Source organism: Parasteatoda tepidariorum, chromosome 12, assembly GCF_982258835.1.
Source record: "Parasteatoda tepidariorum strain Cologne lab strain chromosome 12, Ptep-v5.0, whole genome shotgun sequence".
NCBI classification, from domain to species: domain Eukaryota; kingdom Metazoa; phylum Arthropoda; class Arachnida; order Araneae; family Theridiidae; genus Parasteatoda; species Parasteatoda tepidariorum.
This window is the reverse complement of record NC_141766.1, coordinates 35,607,627-35,633,777: the sequence shown is the minus strand read 5'-3', so window position 1 is coordinate 35,633,777 and position 26,151 is coordinate 35,607,627. Positions and strand designations below refer to the sequence as shown.

At 27.8% G+C, this 26,151-nt stretch overlaps 1 protein-coding gene across 2 annotated transcripts; it reads right to left on the bottom strand.

Moving 5' to 3' along the window:
* Positions 1-928: 928 nt before the first annotated feature.
* Mic26-27 (MICOS complex subunit 26/27) lies at positions 929-26,151 on the bottom strand. 2 transcript variants are annotated; one of them, XM_016051475.3, is made up of 8 exons: positions 25,705-26,151; positions 19,481-19,603; positions 15,041-15,163; positions 12,450-12,504; positions 7,256-7,351; positions 3,816-3,962; positions 3,558-3,697; positions 929-1,106 (listed from the first exon to the last, which is right to left on the bottom strand). In XM_016051475.3, the coding sequence occupies exons 1-8, from the start codon at positions 25,717-25,719 to the stop codon at positions 1,080-1,082; spliced, it is 726 nt and encodes a 241-aa protein (XP_015906961.1). In that variant the 5' UTR covers positions 25,720-26,151; the 3' UTR covers positions 929-1,079. The 2 variants fall into 2 exon arrangements, with proteins under 2 accessions (XP_015906961.1, XP_087012282.1); XM_087156156.1 differs by lacking the exon at positions 25,705-26,151 and adding an exon at positions 20,834-21,020.

Genomic DNA, 26,151 nt, shown 5'->3' with positions numbered 1-26,151 from the left:
TGAAAAACTGCTGTTGAGAACAAGTCTTGTCTCCTCGAAATAAATTAAAAAATAAAATGATTGAGACACCAGCTTTTATCTCTTTGAAAAAAATTCAGGAGAAAAAAACAAGTTTTGTCGATTAACTAATAGAGCATCATGAATAAGCAAAGTCCATTCTAAAATTCTAGTGCAGAAGCACCTTTACCGAAGAGGAAAAACTACTAGTTCATTTTTGTAAAAAGAGAGTGCAAAGCTGAATTGGTTAATGTGTTAAGCAGTCAATTATCAGCAAGTAATTTTCAGAGATACCAATCGCTCCGGTTTTCACAAGAGATTTTTAAAAGTGGTAGAAAACTATAAATTAAAATTTGCAGATTTTTGGTTAACTTTGTCAATTTTTTAAGTTTCACCCTGAAATAACCTATGTTTTATATAACACCTTAAATTAATGTTATCAAGACCTTATAAATTAATAATTAAAACTTTATAAATCTAATTTAGTAAACCAAGAATCATACATTAAAATACAACTTTTGCTATTACTGGGAAACATTTACTCGCAAGCCAGAGAACCTTGATAGCTAATCTTATGTAACTTAATTAGAACTTGCAAAAGTCAAATAATCTTATGAATAAACCTTTTGTTATCTTGGGTTATATATAGCAAATTAAAAAATAAATAAATAAAAATTAGAATGCTTTTGATATTGACAATACGAAAGGATTTGTATTTATGAGAAAAAAGCATCAAAAAATTAAACAAATAATATGCATTGTTATAAAAATTTTAAACATTTAAACCTGTTGCAATTTTCAGTAATGGTTTATCCCTCTAATTTTACTTTTAATAAACTCGATATTTAACATTTCATTATTTTGTAATGAATTTTCAAGATTATGTATGATTGAAATGGAAAAATAAAATTAATTAATAAAATATGAGTGGTTTTGAAGATTAATAAAATATCAACTTTATTGAAAATTTTATAATACAGCACTATTTGATCAAGCAGTAAAACTACTAAACCTAAACAATGTAATTCTTTACAAATTTATATAAGTCAATCTTCTTTTGGTGATTTATCGGGAACATTTGCTTATTTTTCTTTAGACTCAGTCTTCATCTATAAAAATGAAAGAATATTTAAAAGATTTTGCATTAGAACAGTTCTTTAATATGGCACTAATTTATTTAGTTTTACTTTATTCAATATTTTAGACAAGTTTCATGTGCAAGTGGAAAGTAATCACAAGAAACCTGTTCAAGGCTGTTTAATGAAACTGATATATTATATGATCTTAGTAAGTTTTTGAAACTTAAGTTGAACAGCAAAATCACAGTGAGTAGCCAAATCTCTCAACAAAAAATAAGCACCTTTAAAGAACTTTTTAAGCACTCAAAAAATATTTTTAAGCACTATATACATTAACAAAATGCTATTTTCAGACTTTACATGATCATGATAAAATAACTAGTTTCTGACAAAGAACTCTTTTCTTGATTATAATAGCCACCATAAAAAGATTTAGAGACTTTTCAGTTCAGTTTTAGAGGGTGGAAAATAAAATATGTGAAATGAATGATCTTGCAAAATGCAACAGAGTTGCACATGAGAGTGCAAGAATCTCACCGAATCTAGCTCAGTAGATACGCATGTGGACTCCCAAGTATTTCATCACATGCGTAACATGATTGGCGCATTATCATCTATTACGGACTGATGGTACGCCAAAATGGATTGTGGAACCATTGAATAGAGCAATGTGAAAACCACGTTTTTGCATGACACACAGCGAAAATTGACATGGTAAAGGAAAAAAATCTCATTTTTTAAAAGGGAAAATTAAGCCCTTTTTAAAAACACCATATGAAAAAAGCCCCTTTAGGGACTTTAAAAAAAGAAAATACCCTACTTTCCTATGCAGCTGGCTAGTAAAAGAGGCATTTCCTGGAACCTTTTTATTACAGTGTTAGGTAAAGAAGAAATACTGTGAAAAAGGGTAAACGAAGCAAATGTTAACGTGGAGGGGGAGTCACTTTCAATCACGAAAGAAAAAATAAAGAGAGAAGAATTTTCTCCTCCACCTACCCACCTTAATGAATGATGGGAATTTCCCCTTCTTGCTTGAGTCGTTCTAGTTCAAAATGGCGGAGAGGGCAATTAATAATTTCATAACTGCCAATTTTTTTTTTTCGTTTTCTATATTTTAAGCAATAATATTTTTTTTAAAATATTTTGTTTTTGATTGATTAGATATTCTAATACTAAAACATTATTGCCTGAAAAATAATGTTTATTTATTTTTTGCTTCTCAGATTCAGATCGTTTTAAGCTTTGTTTATCTTAGGGGTCTATTATATGGAATCTAATATCCGGACTTCCAGAAGTCCCATCAATTCCGGATACGCGACTTCCCACATATGCAAGAAATATTTCAGAATAAACATTAACGTTTTTCAAAAGATTTTGTAGCTACATGTTTCATTTAATTTTCCTTACAGATTTGTCACATAGCAACACCAATTTAAACTGTTTAGCTTTCAGATTAAATCTGTACTTAAGACTTTCTAATGTTACTCCCTCAAAGAAACATGTTATTACTTGTTTTTAACATTAAATAATTTACTTGAAAAACTTTCCCCTTAAGCAAGTTTGGCATTAAAGAAGATATAAATTTGTCCCTTACATTTTATCTTTATTGATTTAAAATTTTTAAAAACAGCAACACTGTATAATTAGATGTTGAAAACATTAGTATTCTATAAATAATTTTGGTAGACACTAACACTGTTTAGCTACCTGTTTTAGCACTTTTGCGCCGTAAGGACAGCATGTTATACTTTGTATCTAGTAGTTTCACAAAAATCGAAATTGAAACTGGTTAACTTATATATCTAATGCATTTATTCACAACTCAATAACAAGCGTCAAAACTAAAACGATTATGATCAGAGACATTATATTAAAGATCAACATGTTATCCTTCGTATGTAATAGTTACACAAAAATCGAAATTGAAGCTGGTTAACTTATATATCTAATGCATTCATTCACAACTCAGTAACAAGCGACAAAACTAAAATGATTATGATCTGAGACATTATATTAAATGGGGCAGTACAGGTACAAAAAAATTTACTAATTCTAAAGAAAAATATCATGAATTTAATAATTGAAAAGATAAATAAACAAAAGTTATATAATATTTTATAAAAAACAGATAATTTTACTAATTACATTTATAGTTATGTATAAAGGTAACCAATTAACCAACTGACATTATTGTAGCAGATGCTTAACTTGCAAAGATACTAGCATAATATGCAAAAGTACAATAAACTATAAATCAATTATTTTAAATTTCTCTTTTGTTAGATATTTTTTACATACCTAATCTTTAAATTATGCTGCACAAAATATAACATCCTAGCAGAAAATTGAAATTTGAACTAAGTATGTGTTTTTAATTTAAACTAAAATAAAAACATATAAATACACATCTTTGAAGCTAACATTTAAGCTAACACTTCAGCTAACATTTTAAACATAGTCAATAACTAAATAAATACTTACATTCCATGTAGTGGCCACTTTTTCTTTATTTTTATCAAACCATTCTTTTAACTGGTCCATAACACCCTCAAGTTTCAATGTACTTTTAATGGCCTCGACTTTTTCATTATAGTCATTGGACAATTTTTGAGTGTCATATCCTAGAAGCAAAATAAATAAATAAAATTTAAAAAAAATATATGAAAATATCAACAATTTTGACAATTTTATAAGGAAAAAAAAAGAAACCTTCATTGGAAATTATGCAAACATTTTTACCTCCATATTTTTCTAGAGCATCAAATGTATAAGTTTTAGTATGCTCCCATCCAGTAGAAGCGTAATCCATAGCAAGAGAAGGATAGAAAGCAGAAAAAACAAGACCAGTTCCAGTAGAAGTGTATATTATTTTTTTAAATATACCACCTGGAATAAAATATACAGGGTTTACAAATAAATTTTTTATGGAACTATTTTGTTTTTAAATATATTTCTAAAATATAAAATTAAGAAATATGTTAAAAATATCAAATAAATTGTTCATTTTTACCCTTTCAGGGAACGTAGCCAGATTTTTCAACAAAAAATAAGCACCTTTTATGTACTTTTTAATCACTCAAAAAATATTTTTAATCACATTCCAAAAAAAAAAAAAAAAATAATTAGGATCTGTGTAATAAGATAAATTATTTTTTTCTATTGTTTAAAATTCTTAATTTATAAATTCAAAATCAATAAAATTTTAAAAAAATTTCAAAAACTTTACATAATCATGATAAAGTAACTAGTTTCTGATAAATAGTGCAGAGAAAATTGTGAAAATAATACATTTTTTGTAATTTAGAACAATAATCGATACAAGAAAGAAAAAATTAAACACTTTTTACAAACCCTGAATTAAAAAAAAGCACCTTTAAAAGCTTTTAAAAAACATAAATAAAAAATAAGCACCTTTAAGCACTTTTTGAAAACACTACGCTCCCTGCCTTTGAAGTCGTAATAGATAACATATAAAAATAACACAAATACAAAATAACATTTCTCCACAGAACTCATGTAAGAATTAAAATGATAATAATGTTCACTTATCAATATTTGAATGCCCTTTCGAATTAACAATGATCATTAGTGGAAGGACCAGTCATACTTTCTCATTGAAGCTGGTCCCCCTTCCCATTGCCACTAAGGAAGTTCCAGCGGAGATAAGGAATCTTCTCAATTTCGCCATGAACATCCCTGATTGTGTCAGTCATTGGAAGAGTATTCGGCAGGAAGTTTTATTCTGGAGAGAAGACAACACCACAGAGGCTAACCCTCGCCAAGACACAATCAAGAGTGCTCTCTAGCTAACATCTATTTAGCTAACTTCTGTCTAACCCACACCTTGAAGCAGCGCACCTGTGAACACTTTCCAATGGCTGACATGGGCCAAGGGGACAGAGAGTTGAAGATCAGCCTCGAAGTGTTCAACAATTTTTCTTTCTATAAAAGTGTAATCACTACACATTTTCTTTTTTGAGGAGTCAAAATCATAACTGAGTTGAAAAGAATGGCAGAGGAAAATTCTGATCACTCAGATTTCAATGAAGAATTTTACCTAGACTTGAGCAGGTTCAGAAGAAGTGGACTATGAAAACAAATGATCCAAATTTAAAATAGATTATAATTAAAATTGATATTATGTGCAAAACAAGTGAGAGCTTAGGGGAGAGATGATTTTTAAATAATGGATATAGCAGCCGAGAAGGCACATTATTATTTAAAAATAATGAAGCAACAGTTTAGTTTAAAATTACTGTACTTTAAATAAAAATGATATAATGAGTTTTCCAATCAGCACAACTTATTTTTTAGTCCTCTTTGATGGAACAAAGCAAAAAACACAGTTCAAGTGCCAAAGAGCTGTTACAGCCAACTGCAGCCCCATGAATAACAGATTCAATTCTTGACCTTCTAGCGGTTCCCTGTGTCATTTGTAATTGAGAATCACTAGTCTGAGTTCCATGTAGTTCAGAACTGGTAAGTCGAACTTGTAATCTTCTGTGCTGAATCAAAACTGTTACCTGAACCAAACTGAATTTAAGTAACAATTAGGAGAAACTTGTTATTTTACTTTTCTTCTCTTATTTATTGTTAACCTTCATCTATAATTCTAATGATATCACAAATTTTACATGATGTAAATAATATAAATGAATTTATTTACATTTATTAAAAGTTAAGTTTTCAATTTTTTATCTTTGGTACAAGATTTATTTCAAAATGCTAAATTAGAATATTCAACATTCTGCCAAAGATTTGTAATAACCCAGTGTTGTTTTTGGATTAATTAATAGCCTCTAAACCAGTGCACAGATAGAATTCTTCACATAAGCTAATCAACAAGAATAAATTGCAAATTTGCAGAGAGCTTAAGTAAGCTGATTTTGGAAAGGGAGGATTTTCACTTTAAAGAAATATGCTGTTGAGGGGAGGTAGCAGTTCAGAAACAAAACCAGAGTGATAAATTGATCGATTTGTAGCAAAACCACCACTTTTCAGAAAAAACAATCCATAACTATGGGTTGCACAAATTGAAGCCCAATTTGAAATTACCAACATTAAGAAAGATAACACAAAATATCATGTCATTGTTGCTTTTGACACTCACATTTTGGATACTATTCAAGATCTGAATAGAACCACAAAATCATTTATATTGTTTCAAAAGGTGGGTTCACTGAAACCTAGGCTGAGAGCAACACTTTAAAATTATAAACTTTATTATAAGATGCTGAACTTGTTGACCAGAGATCATTTTATAATTAAAACGAATGCAAGATTTAGCTGTGAAGCATTTGATTGATGATTTGCTGATATCAGAGTGGTTGGATCGAAAGCCTTCTAATGCCAAGCTAGTGTTAGTTGCTTCTAACAAGCAGTTATGCAAATTGATAACTATAGCTGACTGAATTTTCAAATTTGCAGAGCAAACTTCAGTCATTTCCATTATCACGCATAATGCTGCATTAAAATTTTCTGAGTTTCAAAGTTGACTGAACAAGTTGCTAATGTAACTACAAATGTTCAAAATAACCTCACTATTTGTAGGGCTACAAGTTCATCTTTTAGTCATGGGTTTCGACGTAATGGAAGCTCTCTTACCACTATTAAGATTTGTCAGAACACGCAACATTCTGACAAACATTTATTACCAGAGTATAACATTTACATAGTTTCTTATGCATGAGAATGAAGATTAGGTTGAAAACAAAATGAGAATGTTGAAAACAAAAGCAATAATAGAATGAACCTAGCAAAAAGTATGGTTATTGAGTTGTATATTATGTAATTAAAATGCAATCAGAACATTAATTAAAATAAAAAACTCGATATTTGCTAAAACTGAAAATGCTAACTACATCAGAACTTTCTCCATTTTCAAATACAAATTAAGTATTAGAAGAGAAGTAATTTATTTTAAACAAGAAAAGGTTTGATATTTATTTTCTTCTAAAAAATATTGCCTCTTCAATATTTGTCAGATAAACCTCACATTACTTTACATAATTTCATTTTGAAAACAAACAGAAAAAAATATTTAAAAAAAAAAATACTAACTTTAATAAGAAACCTGCTCAAAAAAATACTGACACAAATTGACACATTGTTATTAAAAAATATCTATAGTTTTAGCAACACAAATACATAGTTGAAATATTGCTTAGCAAAACACTTACGCTTCCTTGCTAAAAGCAATCCAAGAAGACCACCAGAGCAAATGGCTAAAATACGTGTTGTCTTATTTTCTTCACTAGTTAGATAATCATAACTACCTAAAATGCAAAAAGTATGTATAACAGCACTATTCATAACAATTTTATATATTACACATATTGTGCACTATAAAACATAAATTACAAAACTGTTAAAAGACACAAAGACACTGATAGTATTAATTTAATTAATATAATGATAAGATGAAAGAGGCAAGTGAAATAACTTTCATAAAAATATTTTTAGTTTTAACATATTTAGATTTGCATACTATTATTGCTTGGTATCAAAATTAAAAACTTGAAATACATTAAATGTTAATTTTCATGAACTAGATACAGTCAGACCTCTATATTTGAAAGATTGTAGAAAATCATTTGCTATCTGGTATTTCACTTTCAAAAAGTTTTTTTTTTTTCATTACATAAATTATTTATTTTATATAAAAAAAAAAAGCTCATTTGAAAAATTTATCTAATGTTATTTCTTTAAAGGTAGAGAGTGTTGTCTGCTTAATGACAATTAATAAATGTGCATTTTTAACTTTTAACATAACTTTTTTCCTGTTAATTTCATCATTTGCTTACTAAGCAGGATTGTCACGTTTTCTTTTCTTTTAATAAGTATTTCTCTATGTTTGCATAGATCAAAACAATTGTAAAAATTTTAAAAAAAGACATGATGTTATTATTTACATAATTTTGTCTTGTTTTCTCACAGCATTTTGCAAAAAAAAAATAAAAATAAAAAATAAACTTAGCAGAAGAGTGTACCATGAGTGAAAAAGGATAAGTAAAAAGGAATGTTTCTTTCACACAAAAAATATCAAAACATTCTCAAAACCAAGGCTCAAAATGACCTAAAATATTGGATCTGTTAAGTAGTCAGATCCATCTATCCAAACAAATATAAATCAAAGCTTAACCCCGTCCCACCCCGTCAGGGGGCAATCGGAGAATACTGTAGGCTCTAAGTGTGCGTACATGACCTCTCAGCAAAAGAAAAAGAGGATTCAAAAAGGAAGGCTTGATGGCGATCCATGGCAACACCAGAAGGCCTCAAAGAATTTAGTGAAATCTTAGAATTAACAATAGTAGTTACTCAGAAAATAGAATTTAGGAGTTTGAGTGTTCAAACATAATAAACGAAGCATCAATAAAAAAAAATTTAAAAAAACATTGAAAAAAGGTAAACATATTGTGATGATGAAAAGTACCAGAATTTGTCTAAAGCCCATGAAAACAGATACAATTTCAAAAAGAAGAGTTACAGCATACATATAAATATAACAAATATAAATCATAATTTTTCTAAAGTTGGTAAAAAATATTTCTTTTTAGATATTTCAAAATCTTACTGATAAAAATTATTTTTTGAGCAGTGAAGAAAAACTATTTTGAAAATAATGAAAGAATATACTGAAACTTTAGATAAAAAAAAAATAAATTAGAGATTTATTCATTTTTTAGTATGTAACTAAAGAACTTTAACCTGTACATTCAAGTTAAAATCATTGCCCAAATGAATGTATAAAGATAAAAAATATGCCTAATATCTCCCTTTCATTCTGACATTTTTTTTAAATACGGAATCAATGATCCATAGAACCGTCATTTCATAAAACAACTATCATTCCTGCCTTAACATTCATTTCATGTGATATCAATGATCAAATGAAATGTGCAAATACCCTTTCCTGTCTCTCTCTTCTTGGGAAAACAGTAAGATAATGGTAAAAATAAAAGATTATAATCTAAATACCTTATTCAACTAGTTTATAGTTTTATTGCTTAGCAATTCATTCTTAAAATTTTAATATCATGACTCAGAGAATAAAATTTTGCTTTTTCATCAAAAACCTAGAATTTTTTTAAAAAAATACAACTTTTAAATAATATTATTTCCCCCTAGAAAATAAATCTAAATGGGTAATCACCATAGAGGAAACTTTGGACATAATTATTACAAATAGTAATCAACTTTGTACTAATTATACTAAATAAAACTATTTTTCTTAGAATATTATTTTTGCTTCACATGAACTTTTCATTCACGTCATATTCTAAATTTTGATTGCTTAAAAATTAAAAAAAAAAGATCATAAAATATTAAATAAAAAATGCCTTTAAAATGTTTGATTTTAGGAGATGAGACACTTTGATAGGCAATTTTGTTGCAAAAAAAAATATAATAAAAGTGAGGAAAAAACTCACACACCATGTTTGATTTACAAGCATATTGAAAAAAGAGAAACCAAAAATCCACATAAATATTGTTAAAAGTCTAAATTAAGTAAAATAATTTAGGAAAATAGGCAAAAAATAAAAAAGAACCTTTAAAATTTATGATATGGGGGAAGGTTTAAAAAAATCATGAATATTGGGGAGGAGTGGGAAAGTTTTCCCCTCAGAGGGTAAAAATATTTTTGTTACATGTTACTAGATTCTACAAAGAATTTTTTTTATAATTTCAAACTTTTATAAATTTTTCTCTAGTTTTCTATGCTGAAGTAGTGAGAGAGACATTATTCCAATGCTCTAACCATTATTTCTATACTCATAATTCTTTGATTTATAACTTTATTGACACATTGTAGGTATAGAATTAGTAGAAATTTTCTTTACTTTTCAAATATACCATCAGAAATTTTCTATCTCAAATCATAAAAAATTATATGAAAAACACTAGATTTTTTAAGGTTTATTCTGAAAAAAATATATACACTCTGGAGAGAAAAAAAATTTGGTTGCAAAATATGAATTAGTGTTCAGCACCTGGAAAAATATAAATGCACGAAAAATTAAAATTCCAGCCAATTTTACCAGGTAAAATTGAACATCAACTAATTTTGAGACAATAGAGGGCATTACCTGGTAAAAACAAAATGGCATTTGATTCAGAAGTTCAATTTTTTTAAATTTAATCGATCCTGTTTCACATTCAAATAGTGTTTAGTTCCACAATAATCATAAAAAAGATAAAATTGCATTCTAAAATACCTAACAACATATACATAACAATATTACAAGACTCTAATAATTAATAAGTAAGGACTGTGAACAATGGTTTAATACTGTATGATCTCTTAACTAACATACCTATTTCTTGCATTTCTCAGATTAATTTGATATTAAGCCCCCTCCCCAAAATAATAATTCATGAACTAGCTTTAATTTTAAGCTACACTCTGGTTAAGTACTAAATTATATCCAATGTAGCAGAAAATAAAACACTACTCTCAATAGATACCACTTGATTCCGTCAGATGGCATTTTTGATTAAGAATCTTTATTTTCTGTATTCACAATTGGTAAATAGAGCTTACATAAAAACAATATAACAAGACTGGAATAAATTATAAAATAGATGCAATGAACAATGGGTGTAGACATCAGAATTTCTAAACAAATGTATTGATTACTTGTGCCCACCAGATTAAAAAAAACATATATTAATTTTAAAATTGAACTGAAATTGATTTTAAAATAAATTCTGAATAATGTACAGCATAACAGAACAAAAAAACAATTCAACAGATACCACATTTGAAGTTTTCATATGGGATTTTTGATTCAGGAGTGTTATTTTCTTAATTCAATCAATTAAATTTCAGAATAAAATTATATTTAGTTTCCCAATAATAAAATAAAAAGAAAATCATATTCTCTTCTAGAATTCTTAAGTAGGTATGTACTTAAAAATGTTTAAGATCGCTCAGCCTCTTCTTTACTAATCTATTTATTTTTTGCACTTGTCAGATTTAGTTGATATTCAATCCCACCCTTCACTCCCACAAAAAAAATCAAGCATTAGTCTTGAAATACTATAAAATGTATAACATTATAGAACAGAAAATACTACTTTTCTAAAAGATACCACAGATGATGCTTTTAGGGGGCATTTTTATTATGAAGCTTCCTTTTCTTCATTGAATCAGTTATTTGTCACTTATTCCGTCTCACAAAAATAGAAAAGTTAAAATCATAAGCTATAATACTTAAATATTTATTAATGAACAATATTTGGGAACTGAAATAGCTGTTAAATATTTACAATTGATGATGCACTCAGATTGCACCGTTTTTGCAAGCATCTCATATCTTGGAAGCTATCACCAACAGTCCAATTCCTCCCTCTTGTTTGCTATTTTTGGGAGAAGGATGTGAACAATTCTGAACAAAGTTGCTTATTTGGCGATCGCATGACAAAAATATTTATTTCGTAAATCTTTATGTGCATTTTTTTAACATTAAATATTTAATAAATTTTATATTTTTCTCTTTAGAGTGAATAGTTTGTCCTTTTTGAGGCCTTTTGCTGCAATATATTTAATTAGCTAGAGTAACGAAAGATATAGCAGCAGATGATAAAGAGAAGTAAGTGACTAAAAAAAATTCATTGTTTGCATTTGGCATGCATTAAGGGTTGTCTCAATTTCAAGCGCGAATATGTTTCTCCTCTTACTCCCGTGCTGAAATGAACTCTTTGTCTGAGGAGATGGAACCAAGTACCAACTCCTGGTGAGCGAACTATATTTAAAGTCAACTGTTGAATTTAGTTGATAATTTCTCTTGAATGGTTTAGGTTTAATATAAAAATCTTTAGATAGTTTAAAAAAAGAGATGTATCTGTTAGATTCACCTTGAGGTTTATATATTATATAGGAATATAATTAATTTCTTTTAATTTACTTAACATTAGGATAGGTGTTTTATTGCTATTTTTCTTGTTATTTTGAAAATTATTATTAAGCATAAAAATCAGACTTGTAACTGATTACTAATTGCTATTCTCTAAGGGTTTAAAAAATTATAAAAGCCGGAGATCGAGCAGGAAATTGGATCCTTAGAGCCAAGGCTGAAATATTTTCTTTTTAATCGATTTCTCCACTTTTCACTAGCTTTTAGAGTGACAAATTTTTTCCAAATGAAGATAAGAGATAAATGCCAAAATAAGTATTTTGGCAGTGATATGCATTAAAAAAATACAAAGCAATAAAATAAATAGTCATAAAATAGTAAATAGTAATAAAATAGTAATAGTAATAAAATAGTAATAAATAGTAATGAAATAGTAAAATAAATAGTAATAAAATAAATAGTATAAAATATAAGTAATAAAATAAAGTTATTTACAACATTTCTGTAGCTATCTTACTTTGAGAATGTGCAATACCAGTTTCATAGACATGAACAACTTGATCTTTAAATACCTGAAAAATATATGAAAATATATAATTTCTCCTTTTTGGTTGGTTGAATAATTTTCTACAATTTAACCCTTCATCTACCACTAAACTTTTAAGTCCCCCTAATATAACTTTCCTATTATCATTACTAATTGGCAGCATATGATTAATGATTAGAATATGATAGGATTATGATTAAGTTGAGCATCACCCAGGGCTCGAAAAATCCCCCGTCCTCGGCGGTCAAAAAGTCCTCGCGGACAACGAATTTCTCGAATCCGATGCCCGCTTGGACGGCCATTTTCCCGTTAATGTTCGTGATACATTTTCAATTTTTGTTATCTTATAAGAGTCTAGCGCCTCACTTCTAAAATGACCCTCTAATCTATGAATACAGCAACATACTGCACATGGTGGAATGGATGTTTTCTCTGTCTGAGAGTACTGCAGCGGTTGAAAGGAAATTTTCAGCAATGAACTTAAAAAGTACATTACGTACTGATCTTAAACAAGAAGCGTTAAACGAAATTATGAACATCTACCTAAATGGAAAACCCCTTTCAGATTTCTGTGCAGAAACCTCTGTAAATCATTGGCTTGATTGTGGAACTGGCAAACGTCATATTTGATTCATATAAAATACGCAGTACCTTCGGATAAATTGACATTCCAGATAACTTGACCTTTGTCATTTAAATTATTTCATAAAAGAAATACTAGGTTACTATTAGTAACCTAGTATTTCTTTTATTACTGTGTAATGTAATCCTAGTGACTACTAATTCATTGTGCAATTTGTATAAATGTTTGTAATAAATAAGAGAAAATTATATATTTATTTATTTAGAAGCTACGGGTTTGTTTCAAAGGAGGACGGTTACATTATTGGACAAGTCATCCTCGGGGACGGGTAAAATTTTGGGGGTTTTTTCGAGCCCTGACATCACCTATGGAACTATATAGTTGTTTATATTTCTTTCGAAGCGGCCATTTTATGATTAATCTTTGTTCTTCAATTATCACCTTTCTGTTTCGATCAATTTTGCAAGCGAGTCTTTCATAATTTTTATTGATTCCTTAACATTTTCAACTAGTTATAAAACAAATTGTTAATGTTTAACATTTCCTTGAGACTATAAAGTTCTGATGGGTATCATATTCATACAATCAATATTTTATAAATTCTATTGAGAATAGTGATGACTTATTTTATGCATGACTTACTTTCTCTATAAAATTAAAGTATTTTTTATGTGAGCTCATTATTTTAGTTATTTATTTTATTGCTTATTTTATTTTATTATTTATTTTTTATGGATATGTAAGGACAAGTTGAGGTCTATCTAGTAGCACTGATGTTTGTCTAAGTTCTAAACACCTAAAGATAGTAGATTGTTATTTGTGTTAATATATATTGTTAATGTTTTAAAATTGCTCTAATAAAAACCTTTCATTAAATTCACAAGAACAATTTGATGGAATTAAAATTGATGTTATAAGTTTTATTTGAAATACAGAGAAACAAGTTCAAGTTGACCACATGTGTGAGTAACAATTGTGGCCAACTTAGAAAGGAACAATAAAAAAAAAAATTTCTAATTCGACATTGGATTATCGATGAATAACTAATGCAGATTTCACTGTATAAATATTGGTAATTTAAAACAAAATGGCAGTCGAATAAACTTGAATGAACAGACAATCAAAAGATAGAATTTAAATTAAGTAACTAAGCAGTAACAACAATACAATTGTAGGCAATTTTCAAACAGAAACAATAAACTAGATAGATTTCGATACAAATTTTTGGTAGTGGTAAGCTTGTAACAACCTGTGTCCTCGAGAGTAAAGATGGCTACAATTTTCTAAGTACGCTAAGTGAGTGACAGTAATATAGAGAATAGTTTTTCTACATTCTACACTGAAAATTTAATTCATAATTTAAAAACTCGAATGTTACTTTCTTCTTTCTTTCTCGAAATCATACTTTTAGTTCATTTGTTTACTTGGTAAAGTTATTAAAAAATTATTTGCAAATCCTTAATATTTAGTCTAAGTATGCACAATGACTATATAATTTTCGCAGTTCTTTTAATTGTCTTTTACTTAACACATCCAACAAACAAAGTAGTTTTTCTAATAGTTTTTCCAAGACAAATTTACACTGAAAACAAATATTTAATGATAAAAATAGATTTCAAATTAATACGGATGTTGAAAATTAGAAGTCCCTCTTAATTGCCCAAATCTGTGCAACTACATTAATTAAAGAACTTGCAGCAAGTGATACTTTTTCTCAATAAAAATAAAATAGAAATCTGGACATAAATAACGCAATAGCCATTTGTTGTACCATTTTAAATATCTGATGGTGTTCTTAAAAGGTAAAAACACATTCTCTGAAATATTGAATGAAAAATTATTTGGTTGTTTCAACATTTATTTACAAATTCTTGATACTCTGTCGCATAAATAATTCAACTATGTAAAAAATTTTAGTTTTTTCTTTATTACTTCCCTTTTAGCAAAAGATTAAAAAGTAATACTACACATGACTTACATTAAGGTAAGAAGCTAATCCAGAAAGTTGCTGCCTTACACCAGAAATTTCAGATATTAATGGCAATTTAGTTTTTCCATCATATTCTAAGCACATATCTTCATTTTTGTCATAAAGTGGAAGCTAAAATACATAAAAAATCTGTGAAATTGATGAAAGGAAATAAAAATGTTGATACTAATAAAGTGTAATTAAAATTTGACATGGCAAGTGAAATTTATTTTTGGTAATTTACCATAAAATGAAAAATGCACTTCAAAGAAACATTTGTAACTGACTATAACAATACATTTTGACTAAGAAACAATACCTACCCCTTACTACAACGTTTTACTACACATCAAGATCTAAGCCACATAAGTTCTTTCTTTTTTGTACAATTCAAAAAATCAATACTAAGAATATTTTAATGTTGCAAACAAGCTAAAAATATTTTTCTGGCTTCTTATTTAATGATCATTTTTGAAAGGCGTGATATAATTTGAATTATTAAGGCTGAACAATTTACAGTAAAAAGACAAAACTTTACATCATCAATTTAATGTGAATAATTCAATATAAAAATTAATACAATGCAATGAGGAAAAAAACTAAATTCAATTACAATAGCAATTAAATGATGTAATATTTATTTACTTTTCTTCTGAAATTTTTTTAGCACATGTATTAATTACTAACAATTTAATCAGATATTTCAGAAGCCCTGCAAGACACTGAAAGTTAATTGTTGGCAAATAATAAAGAAAAAAAATAATTAAAAAACGGTTTATCCATCTATTTAATATCAATCTCACCGATTAAAATTTCGCTTCAGATCAAATCTCCAATGCTTAATTACTATTTTTTGCTATAAGACTATGAATCCACTAATTATTGTAATTTCTTTTTTAAAAAAACTTGATTTATGTGGTTTCTGTGTTTGATGAATGAAAAACTATCTAGACAGTTATAAACATAGTAAAATTACAATTCAGAAGAATAAGAAAGCTTTTATTTCTGAAAACAAAATTAAAGTAACGGATATAAGAATTAGGAAAAGTCATTTATTTATTATAGTTGTTTAAATTTTCATAATTCCGAACAGTAGGATGTCTCAGTTGACTAGTTAATTACAATTTAACAATAATTCTTCATCTTCTAGTGATTTTTCTTTGTGCTATATAGTTTATGTGCCACTGCCAGTAGCTTAATTCCAAAGCTTTTGGGATTATAGCATAGCATTCAAAATAAACTATAGATAAATACCCTAACTGATTTTATTTTGGATCCATTGAATCAATTGTTGGTTTCCATTTCCTTTTACTTTTACTATGAAACTCTGCCAAATGAGATTTACTTTATCCTTTAAAAATAATAAAATAATTAACTTCTTAATTCAACCTTTTAAAATTTTATGATATGGAAACTAAAAAAGTTCTTATTCTAAGCAAAAAAACAATGTTTTATGCAAAAGAAGATTTATGCATAAGTTCAAAAAATTCTGAAGCAACAAATCAAGTGGAATTGACAAAATTCCTCAATCAATCTGTAAAATTGCCTGACAGTCTCTCAACTCAACATATAAGTTTTTTTGCAGTCTTAAAACTATCAGTTAATTCTTTTTTTAAAAAAATCAACTGAAAAGACTGGCGCTTTAGTGTGATATTACATCATTTCCCATTATTTTATTACATTATCTATCAAAAAAAATTTTCAACACAGTATTAACTCAATACTGAATTTAGATTTAATTATTCATTGGGAAAAAATCTGTAGGAATTTCTAGGAGAAAAGAAAAATCAAGATTTTAAACAGAGAAAATAAGAAAATTGAAATCCCAGCAAATTTGTACCACTAAACATTTAAAAATTTTTTAAGAAAAACATTGACTATGTTTTTTTGATGATGTAGAATCTAAATGCACTGAAAGAAAAATATGTTTATTACGTACAAAAAAAAACTAATAAATTACCATATCATCTGGGTACCACCTACCTAAATTCGGAAAAATGCAACTGATTGCTCATTAGATTAACACATATTCAAAGTGATCATTATCTCTTACTCTGAAATTAATAATTGATCACTAAGATGTTCTTAACAAATTAAGTAATAAATATTTACAATTATTTTAAAAACTTATTAGATTAACACTAGAATGCAACTCATTCGTCTCTCGGGTAAAGCTCAAATAAATAATCTTCACTACCTTCCTCCCTAAAACAAGAAACAGAATGTGCGACTTATTACACTCTTGTGACCTTGCATACAGCAAATAGATCATTCCTCATTCGCAAAATATTTCTGCAGGTGGCATTTTTAGAACAAGATTCTCTCACAGACGAATTTTTAACTGTAACATTTGACTTAGAAAATCTAATTTAGTTTTGTTTTTGTGTTGCCATGTAGATGTTAAAGTATTTTTGCAAAGAAAATTTTTGAGGTACACTTCAGGCTATCAGTGAACTATTTAAAGAGCTAAGTAATAAAGAAAATTCCACTTCTGGGGATTAATCTGAAGAAGGTTTTATTGAAATTAAATGAATTCACAGGTAACGAAAAAGAATAAAATCACAATAGACTAAGAAAAAACAATGCATGAAAAAGAAACCCAGGAAGATGAAAATAGGATATTGAAAGATCGTGCTAAAAAGAAAATCGCAACGTATCACATAAAAGTGATTGGGTTGAAAGAATTTTTTTTTTTTTTAGTCGTGTGGCAAATGCTGGGCAAAATTCAGTTCACTGGCAAAGACAAGTCAAAGTGGTCCTCTGTTCTTAAATCAAACAACACAGGGACTGCAATTAGAAATATTATTCATTTTATTTGAGGATCAAAGGACACACAAAAAGATCTTTCAACTCCTCTAGACCCATTAAATTTTTTACTCCTGAAATGCTGGAAATAATTGATTTTCATTCCTAGATTCTAAAATTCATAAAGATTATTATTCTGAACTGTGTTGATGAAATTACAGCTTTATTGGGAATACTTGTTTTGTCAGCAGCTATGAAAAATAATCATTTAGCAACAAATGAGTGATTTGATACAACATTTTACGATCAGCAGTGCAAAGCTTTAATGCCAAAGAAACTAGAGTAGAAAGAAGAGGAAAAGATGTCTTCGCACTTAGCAGAGAGATTTAGGACATAGTTGTACATTTAAAATTCGAATTGTCAAGAACTATTCAACAAATTTCACTCAAACTTTGCATTTTGTCATGCAAATTTACCTTAAAATTATGTAAAAAATTTTACACCTCACAATTCAAAATTTTTTCGACTATTATTAAATAAAATAATAAAAAAAATAATAAATATTATCTACAATTTATTTTTTGCATGAAATTATCTTTGGATAAATGTATTTTATAATTATATACAAAAAATTAACAAGGCGCTTAAAAAATTCTCGAGATATGGCAAAATACACAATAAATAAAATTAATATAATGAGGTCCAAACTTTGGATCACTCTACTGATTAAAAAATGGGGACCATATTTCCAAGAATGTGGCTACCTCCTATATTTAGGAGGTCAGAATTCTGAATCCATTAAAAAAAAATTCCCCCTGAACTCTTGCAGTTAATGGAGGTCAGAAATCTGAATCCATCGAAGAAAATTCCCCCTGAACTTATGTAGTTAAGTTCTAAGAATTGAAATGTCAATGTATTGTTTTGATCAAGCCAAAACTTTTATGTCATATAAAACAAAAACAAATAAATGTGTTATTCTTCTGTCTACTTTCCATAAAGAACTAAACATGTTGAAAAAAGTAAGAAATTAAAAATGATAGTTTTGTAATTCTAATAAAGAGGCCATAGTGAGTAAAAATATGTCATTCAGTAGGAAAACACAACGATGGCCTCTGTGTGTTCTATGGTGTGATAAATCTCAGTTTAATGAATGCACATGTTATATAGGTGCATAATATGGCTTGAAAATAAAATAAAAAGCATTATTTAGAAAAAGTTCCCACTACAGTTAAGTGAAGATCTTGCTGTATGGATGAAGAAGTGACTCAATGTACCAATTTGCCTGGCTCAACAACAATTGTAAATGAACTTTTGAAATTAGATATGATCATTTGACCCTCTGAACAATCTGAAATTAGAAAAAGGAAAATTTGTGTGTTTTACCCTGCTTTCCGTAAAATTTTGTCCAACATGTTCCAGAGCAATTTGTGGCGAACATCATGCTAATATGAGTAAAAATTGCCTTGAAAATTAATTAATTATACTTTTTTTCTTGCTTAACAATGCATCAGCACACTAATGAAAAAAATTTTTTGAAGAAACCTGACACATTTTTTAACATAAAAACAACTTTTCTGATGTAAATGTTCTTCTGTATACAGAACTATCAAACATAAATAAGTAAAAAAGAAAAATGGTTTTGTAAATGCACAGAGCAAATAAAACTTGATATTATAATAAAATATTTGATATAAAAATACTTGCCTCGTGAGCTTTAGGAAGTCGTTTCATTCTACAATCATGACAGTCAATCATTTCTTTGGCCTGAAGACTATTAAAAGAATATAGTGCAACTGAGCTACTGATTCCAGCAAATAAACCAATTACCTAAAAATAAGAAAATAAAAGGAAATATTAAACATTCAAGAGAAAAGACTAAGCTTTGTTAGCACTTAACATATTTTAGTAAATTTTTATCACCATCAATAGTTGCAAGAAGGTAAACTAGCATCTGTGTTTCAGGTGCTCACAGTGATGAAAAAAATGTACATTGTGATAAGAGGAGCAAAGATATTGATGTTGCCTGGTACTTCCTAGACAATTATTGAAGAAAAAGCCCATTCCCTGTTTGTTTTCTTTAATCTATCTACACTGCCTGGATAAGCAGGAAATTTGGAAATCAACCAAAAAGCAATATGGATGTTCAGAACTGAAATTGATACTTGGAGACAAATTGTTTCTTTGAAAATGTTCTTTGTGGAACTAATATGACTTGGTAAATTGTTCTAAGTGTAAAAAATAATTAGCTGTGAAATTGAATTTTAGTTAAAAGATTTCATTCTGTGAATATTGATCCCCTAAAATATTGATGAATTTAATAAAATTAAAAAAAAATGTAAGCTTAGAAGCTATTTTGTAGGAAAACCATATTGGATACACATTTCTTAGGTGAGTAACTTCCATGAAGATAGATTTTAAAAGAATATTATTAGATCTTTTATATTATAAAAAGTTTTTTTCTTCTTCAATATTTATGAGTTTGTTTACATTAAAATTTGTTTAAATTTCTCAAATATGATTTAAATGTTGCTGAAAACTATCAAATTTGGTGCTTGCAAGAAGGAATTTAATAAATCCATCAAATAGTTGCAAGAAGGAATTTAATAAAAAAATAATGAATGTAAGCTTAGAAGCTATTTTGTAGGAAACTATATTGGACACACATTTCTCAGGTGAGTAACTTCCATGAAGATAGATTTTAAAAAAATATTATTAGATCTTTTCCATTATAAAAATTATTTTTTCTTCTTCAATATTTATGAATTTGCTTAGACATTAACATATGTTTACTTTTCTCAAATATGTTTTCAATGTTGTTGAAAACCATCAAATCTGGTGCTTGAATCAAAGAATTGATGTAATCATAAAGTGTATACATTTGAATCTGTTTATCTTGAACCTCTTTATTTCGAAAACCTCTATATCTCAAAATTTCTAAAATTCCCTACATTTATTGTCTAAAATCAATGTATTTTCCATGTTCTAATTTTTTCTTTTTTTAAACCACCGTTTCTCGAATTTCTAATAATAGAGCACAAATGACAAAACTTTCTTTACCAGTAGAACTTGCAGACAGAGATTAATTTCGTGAACCCACAGGAAGTAGAGATGAACAGGTTGGGGGTGTTTCTTGGAATTTTAATCACTATCCCTGTACTTCCTTAGCTAGAAAGGAATGCATTGATTCTGGCAATAAGTGAGGGGTTGATGAGTAGGTCGGAGTGACCACCAGAGGTTAGCTTTTCTACACAGATAAAAAAGCAATTCATTTTAAAAGAGAAATTCATTTTCACCTCAAAATTGCAACCAATGGATCAAAGGATAATTAGGAGTTTTAAAGTGAACTATAAAAAGCAGTTGGTATGCAAACTTGTAGATACCATTGATGAAAAATGTTCTCTTCCAAAAATAAATGTGTTGGATGCTATGAGAATGACTGTTTTGCCTGGAGAAATGTGTTGCTAAAAACTATCCAAAATGGTTTTAAAAAGGTTGGTTTTAAGAATAGCTGTGAAGATGATGAACCAGGGTTGGCAAGTTTTTGACACATGACAGTTTTTATCGGTTTATACCATGGTTTTTACCGTCATGTCAAAAACCCCTCAGTCAAAAACCCATAGTTTTGGTAAAACTATATTTTTATTTGAGTTTAACTGCTTATAATTTAAAATTAATTTATTTTTGGGCAATAAAATTAGAAAAAAGTTGTTAAAAGATATTTAAGAACAGATTCTTTCATTTTCCCAACATGATTATATCAAAACATACTATTTGAAGTAAAATATTAGGAAACTAAACAAAATTTTCAACATTTTCAAGCATCATTTTGTTTGGCATATTACATTACTGAAGAATGTCAAGTCATTCTTGACTTAAGAGTTTGTTAGTAGTTACAAGTTTTGAAAGTTTTGTTTAGCTTATTTCTAATATTTAAGAAATGCCAAATTTTAAATTCTTCCTTTTAGTTCCTGAATTTATTAATGGTTCCAAGCTTTTTTGTTTGCTTATTTCTAACAATTAGGAAGCGCAAAATTTTGAATCCTTTGCGTATCAAGCTATAATGATAGAAGTAAATATCGCTATTTTCAATAAGTATATTACAATATTTCTATATGAATGTATATCCTTCTATAAGAATACATGTATATAGTTGCAAAATCAATAGCAATCATTTACAACATTCATTTATAAAGGCAATTATGTGAAAATAATATATTGTCCGCTATATGCCATAAATTAAAGAAAACGGTGGGTTTTTGACTGTTTTTATCGGTAAAAACATTACACCAGATTAAATTTTTAATTAAATTTCATTTTTTTAAAGTACCTGTTTAACTCAAAACCTCTTTATCGCAAATATTTCGCTTTTCCCGTGAGATTCGAGATAAACAGGTTAGAGTGCATTTTCTAAAATTTATAAGCATGTTTATTCATATGCATAAGGGCTATAATACTTCTTTTTTTTTCATATCTGGAGAGAGAGAAAAAATTTTGATATTGAAAAAAAAATAGATGACAAGTAAAAAATTAATTCCACAAAAATAAAAATCCACTTTTACTTAATTCAAAAAATTAGCTGAACTTCAGTATACAAATATATACAATAGCTATTAAAAATTAACCATTTCCATGCTTATTTCAAACTTATTTACTGGAATGACATACTTAAAAAACTTGATATAACTATAATAAAGATACTAGGAATGTTTTGTTTTTAAATGATAACTATTCAACAAATTTTTGTTATTCATTCTGCCCAATATTTGGCTAACAAAGAAAAGGCAATATAAAAGCGAGGAAAAAGAAAGAGTAAAATTAATTAAAACCCAGCTTTTTGGCCATCCTCTTTTTTGACAAATAAAGTACTTTCATACAAACATTTTCTTCACTGGATCTTTTTCATCCATTCTGGCAATATGAGCAGCCCAGTTCATTTTTTTTAATTTTAATTCTCTTGATAACATCAGGCTCTATATATTTCTATAAATTTCAATCAATATAATCTATAAATTTCAATGAATATAATCTAAAAATTTCAGAGTTAAAACATCTTTTCAAGAGACCATTTTCTTTGACACCGCTAAGAATACTTCTGATAACTTTTCATTAACTGAACTACATTCTAACTATATAATGAAAAAAAATTTAAAACAAAAGCTACATTACCAAAAGTCTATACTACACATTTATTTATTAGAAATTATTATTTTACCTATAAATTAAGTGAAATTTGATTTTTATTTTATTAAGTAAAATGAATACTAATTGTAAGCTGTGAGGCAGGTCAAATAAATCTTGTACAGAAACCATTAATAGAATTTCTAAAGTACAAATTGTTACAGAAATAATAACTTAAATAAATTTAAAAAAAAGCTAAAAATTAAGTATATCTTAAATTTGTCACATAATAAAAATATATCAAATTTAATAAATAAAGACCTAAAATGTGATAAAATTCGTAAGTAAACTAATTACTTTGTAATATTAATTTAGAAAATAATTAGCATACTAAGAGATGGGTTAACAATTAAACCATACTAATATCTCGCAAAACATAGGGTGACCTGGGGTAATTCCTGATCAAAGAACGCAAACATCTATTTTGTGAAAAAACTATTCAAAATAGAATTTTAATATTTACTGGAAGTTTGAGGCTATATGAGATGAGTCCAATGCCACCTTCTTTTGTTTGAAAATCTAATTAGAATGTAAAAGATTTTAAATTTTTAGTGATCAGGAATTACCCCTGGTCTTGATCATTTCTGGGGTAATTCCTGATCACTTCTGGGGTAATTACTGATCACCAGTTTTTATTGTAAAGGGGCTGTTTAAAAATAATTATATAATGGTAATTAACAAATAAGACATCAAGATCAAACAAATAAACCAAAAAGATATGTTTAAGCAGCTAATAAAATGATTTATTTAAAAGCAAGAAGAACGATTAACACTTTAAATTTTCAAAAATCTTTGCATCGTGCCATACATTTTAGGCAATCAGTCAACTCATTCTCATGTTCTTCTGAAACATAAGAGAGTTCCCACATGGGTTACTTTTGCTGGATTTTTTAACTTCTTTAAGGGAAAGTGTAAAGCTGAGTAAGGTATGTCAACAGCTCTGGCAGCAGCTCTCACACTGAAATTTTCATTTTCAATCATTAAAGGAAATTCACTAATTTTGTTTTCTAGAAGCTTAGTATCCTTTTTAGGCTTATAATTTCTCACCATATTTATAATAGGCTAATTTATAAACTTAAAAATTATTCTAACAATTATACTAGGCTAATTTATAAACTTAAAAATTATTCTAACGATGTATACACATAAAATTAAGATAGAAGCAAGGTCAGACAAACCAGAAATGGTGCAAATCAGAATACAGTCTTGTATACGGTCAAAAACAATTTTTGTGATGACAATTAAAATATACTTTATAGTTGTTCCACTTCATAAATATGAACTGTTATTTAAGAAAAGACAATTAGGTATTTATAAGCTATTTTATATACTATTTATAAGAAGAAATGACAATGATCAGGAATTACCCCAGTGGTCAATAATTACCCCATGTGTAGGGGGCAACATTTGATTTAGTTTCCTATAATCAATTATAATGTTAACAGTAGATGTGAAACAATTAAACAAAAGCTTACACTACTTTCATATTAAAGAAAAAGAAAGTGACTCAAAATATTTATTATTAAGAGAAGAAGGTGGATCTTTGCAGAAATGTGTACATTTTTAAACCCATCTTTGAAATGGAAAATACAGAAAGCAGTTTAAAAGATACTTATTTTGTTAGATTAAACAAAAAATTATTATTAAGTAAATGTAGTTATACCTTAGTAAAGTGTACAAGCATTCTTGTCCATGTCTTAAATTTAAAAAAAAAAAAAAATTTGAAATAAAACTTAGGTGATCATTATTTACCCCAGAAATAGAGTGATCGTGAATTACCCCGGGTCACCCTAGGTAATATAGACATCTCCATAGCAGGGTTCGGTTTTTATGAGTTGAAACCATGGGAAAACCTGGTAAATACTATTAGCCCTTGTTTATTTATTTACAGATATACTTGTTTGTTACTTATAACTAATGGGAAAATATATTAATTTCATACTGTAAGATAATTACACATTTATATACATATATCTGTGGTTAAGTAACTATTCAACAAATAATATGATGTAAGCTGTCTCTTAAATTACAATTGAAAAGTATGCATTATAGTCTACTTACATACAATATTCAACAAAGTCTGCTTAAGTACAATATTCTGCTTACATACAATATTCAGCATACATACAATAATCAGCAATATTTGACTTCACCAATGACACTGAATGTTTATCTCAATAGTTAGCAATTAAAATAGAAAATAATCAACGCGATCAATTATGATCGACAAAAGGTACATGCTTTTGAAAAGTTCAGCAGAATTCTCAAGATGGTTAAAAACCATGGTAAATGCTGATAAAAACCATGGTAAATACTGGTTTGGTCAACATTACATTATGGAGTCATTTGTGCGTTTAAGCTCATTGATGGTTAACTAAAAAAATGCACAACAATAATGACTATAAAATTGCGTAGTACACATATATGTGATAAACATATACACTTTATAGAATTCAAAATGAAGAACAAAAATAATCTAAACTACAGCAAATTATAAATTTAATTTTACACTATAAAAGTCCTGTTTTTTAGCTTATTCTTAAACAAACAAGTGTGTTGTCATACAACTATATGAAAGTATTACAAACGTTGGCTAATAACAGGGAAGTTTTAAATTGTAAATACAAATTAATTCCGGCAGCTCACTTTTACCATATAAATGCGTCCAGAATTGACTCATTTTGAGATAAATACTTTCTTATCTCGTACTCAAAATAAGTCGACACATAAAAGGATGAAATGAATTTTACCTTTGAAGATGTCATTTTTATTTTCAATTTTATCACGAGATCTCGCTTATGTTTTCTATCAAAAATAATTTAAATTTCGTAATGATGATAGACACTTACAACTTATATACAATTTATAAAAATCTTTTATCTTTCATTACAATTTAAATGAAGGCACAACCAAATTCTTAGCAAGCTATCATTTCATGAAAAATTACAGAAGCACTCGGTCAAGCATTAGCGGTCATTTTAGTCTTTATTTACTTTACGTAAAATATAAATCTGGAAAGTTTTCGACCACTTTTTTCTGCTTAGATCAAGATTTAAATGCTTTTGCAAAAACGTCTGGCAGCCGACCAAAATAGACAAATTTCATTGGTTAATTCTATTGTTATTCGCATCGCGACCGTAATAGCATCGTTATCGTTATGGATTTGGCTACTTCAGCACTTTTGAATATTTCATGTG

Coding starts and splice junctions, on each gene's coding strand:
- Mic26-27 (XM_016051475.3), bottom strand. Junction 3,963..7,255: donor ATTGCTTTTAGCAAGGAAGC/GTAAGTGTTTTG, acceptor ATTTTATTCCAG/GTGGTATATTTAAAAAAATA. Junction 3,698..3,815: donor TGCTCTAGAAAAATATGGAG/GTAAAAATGTTT, acceptor TTTTGCTTCTAG/GATATGACACTCAAAAATTG.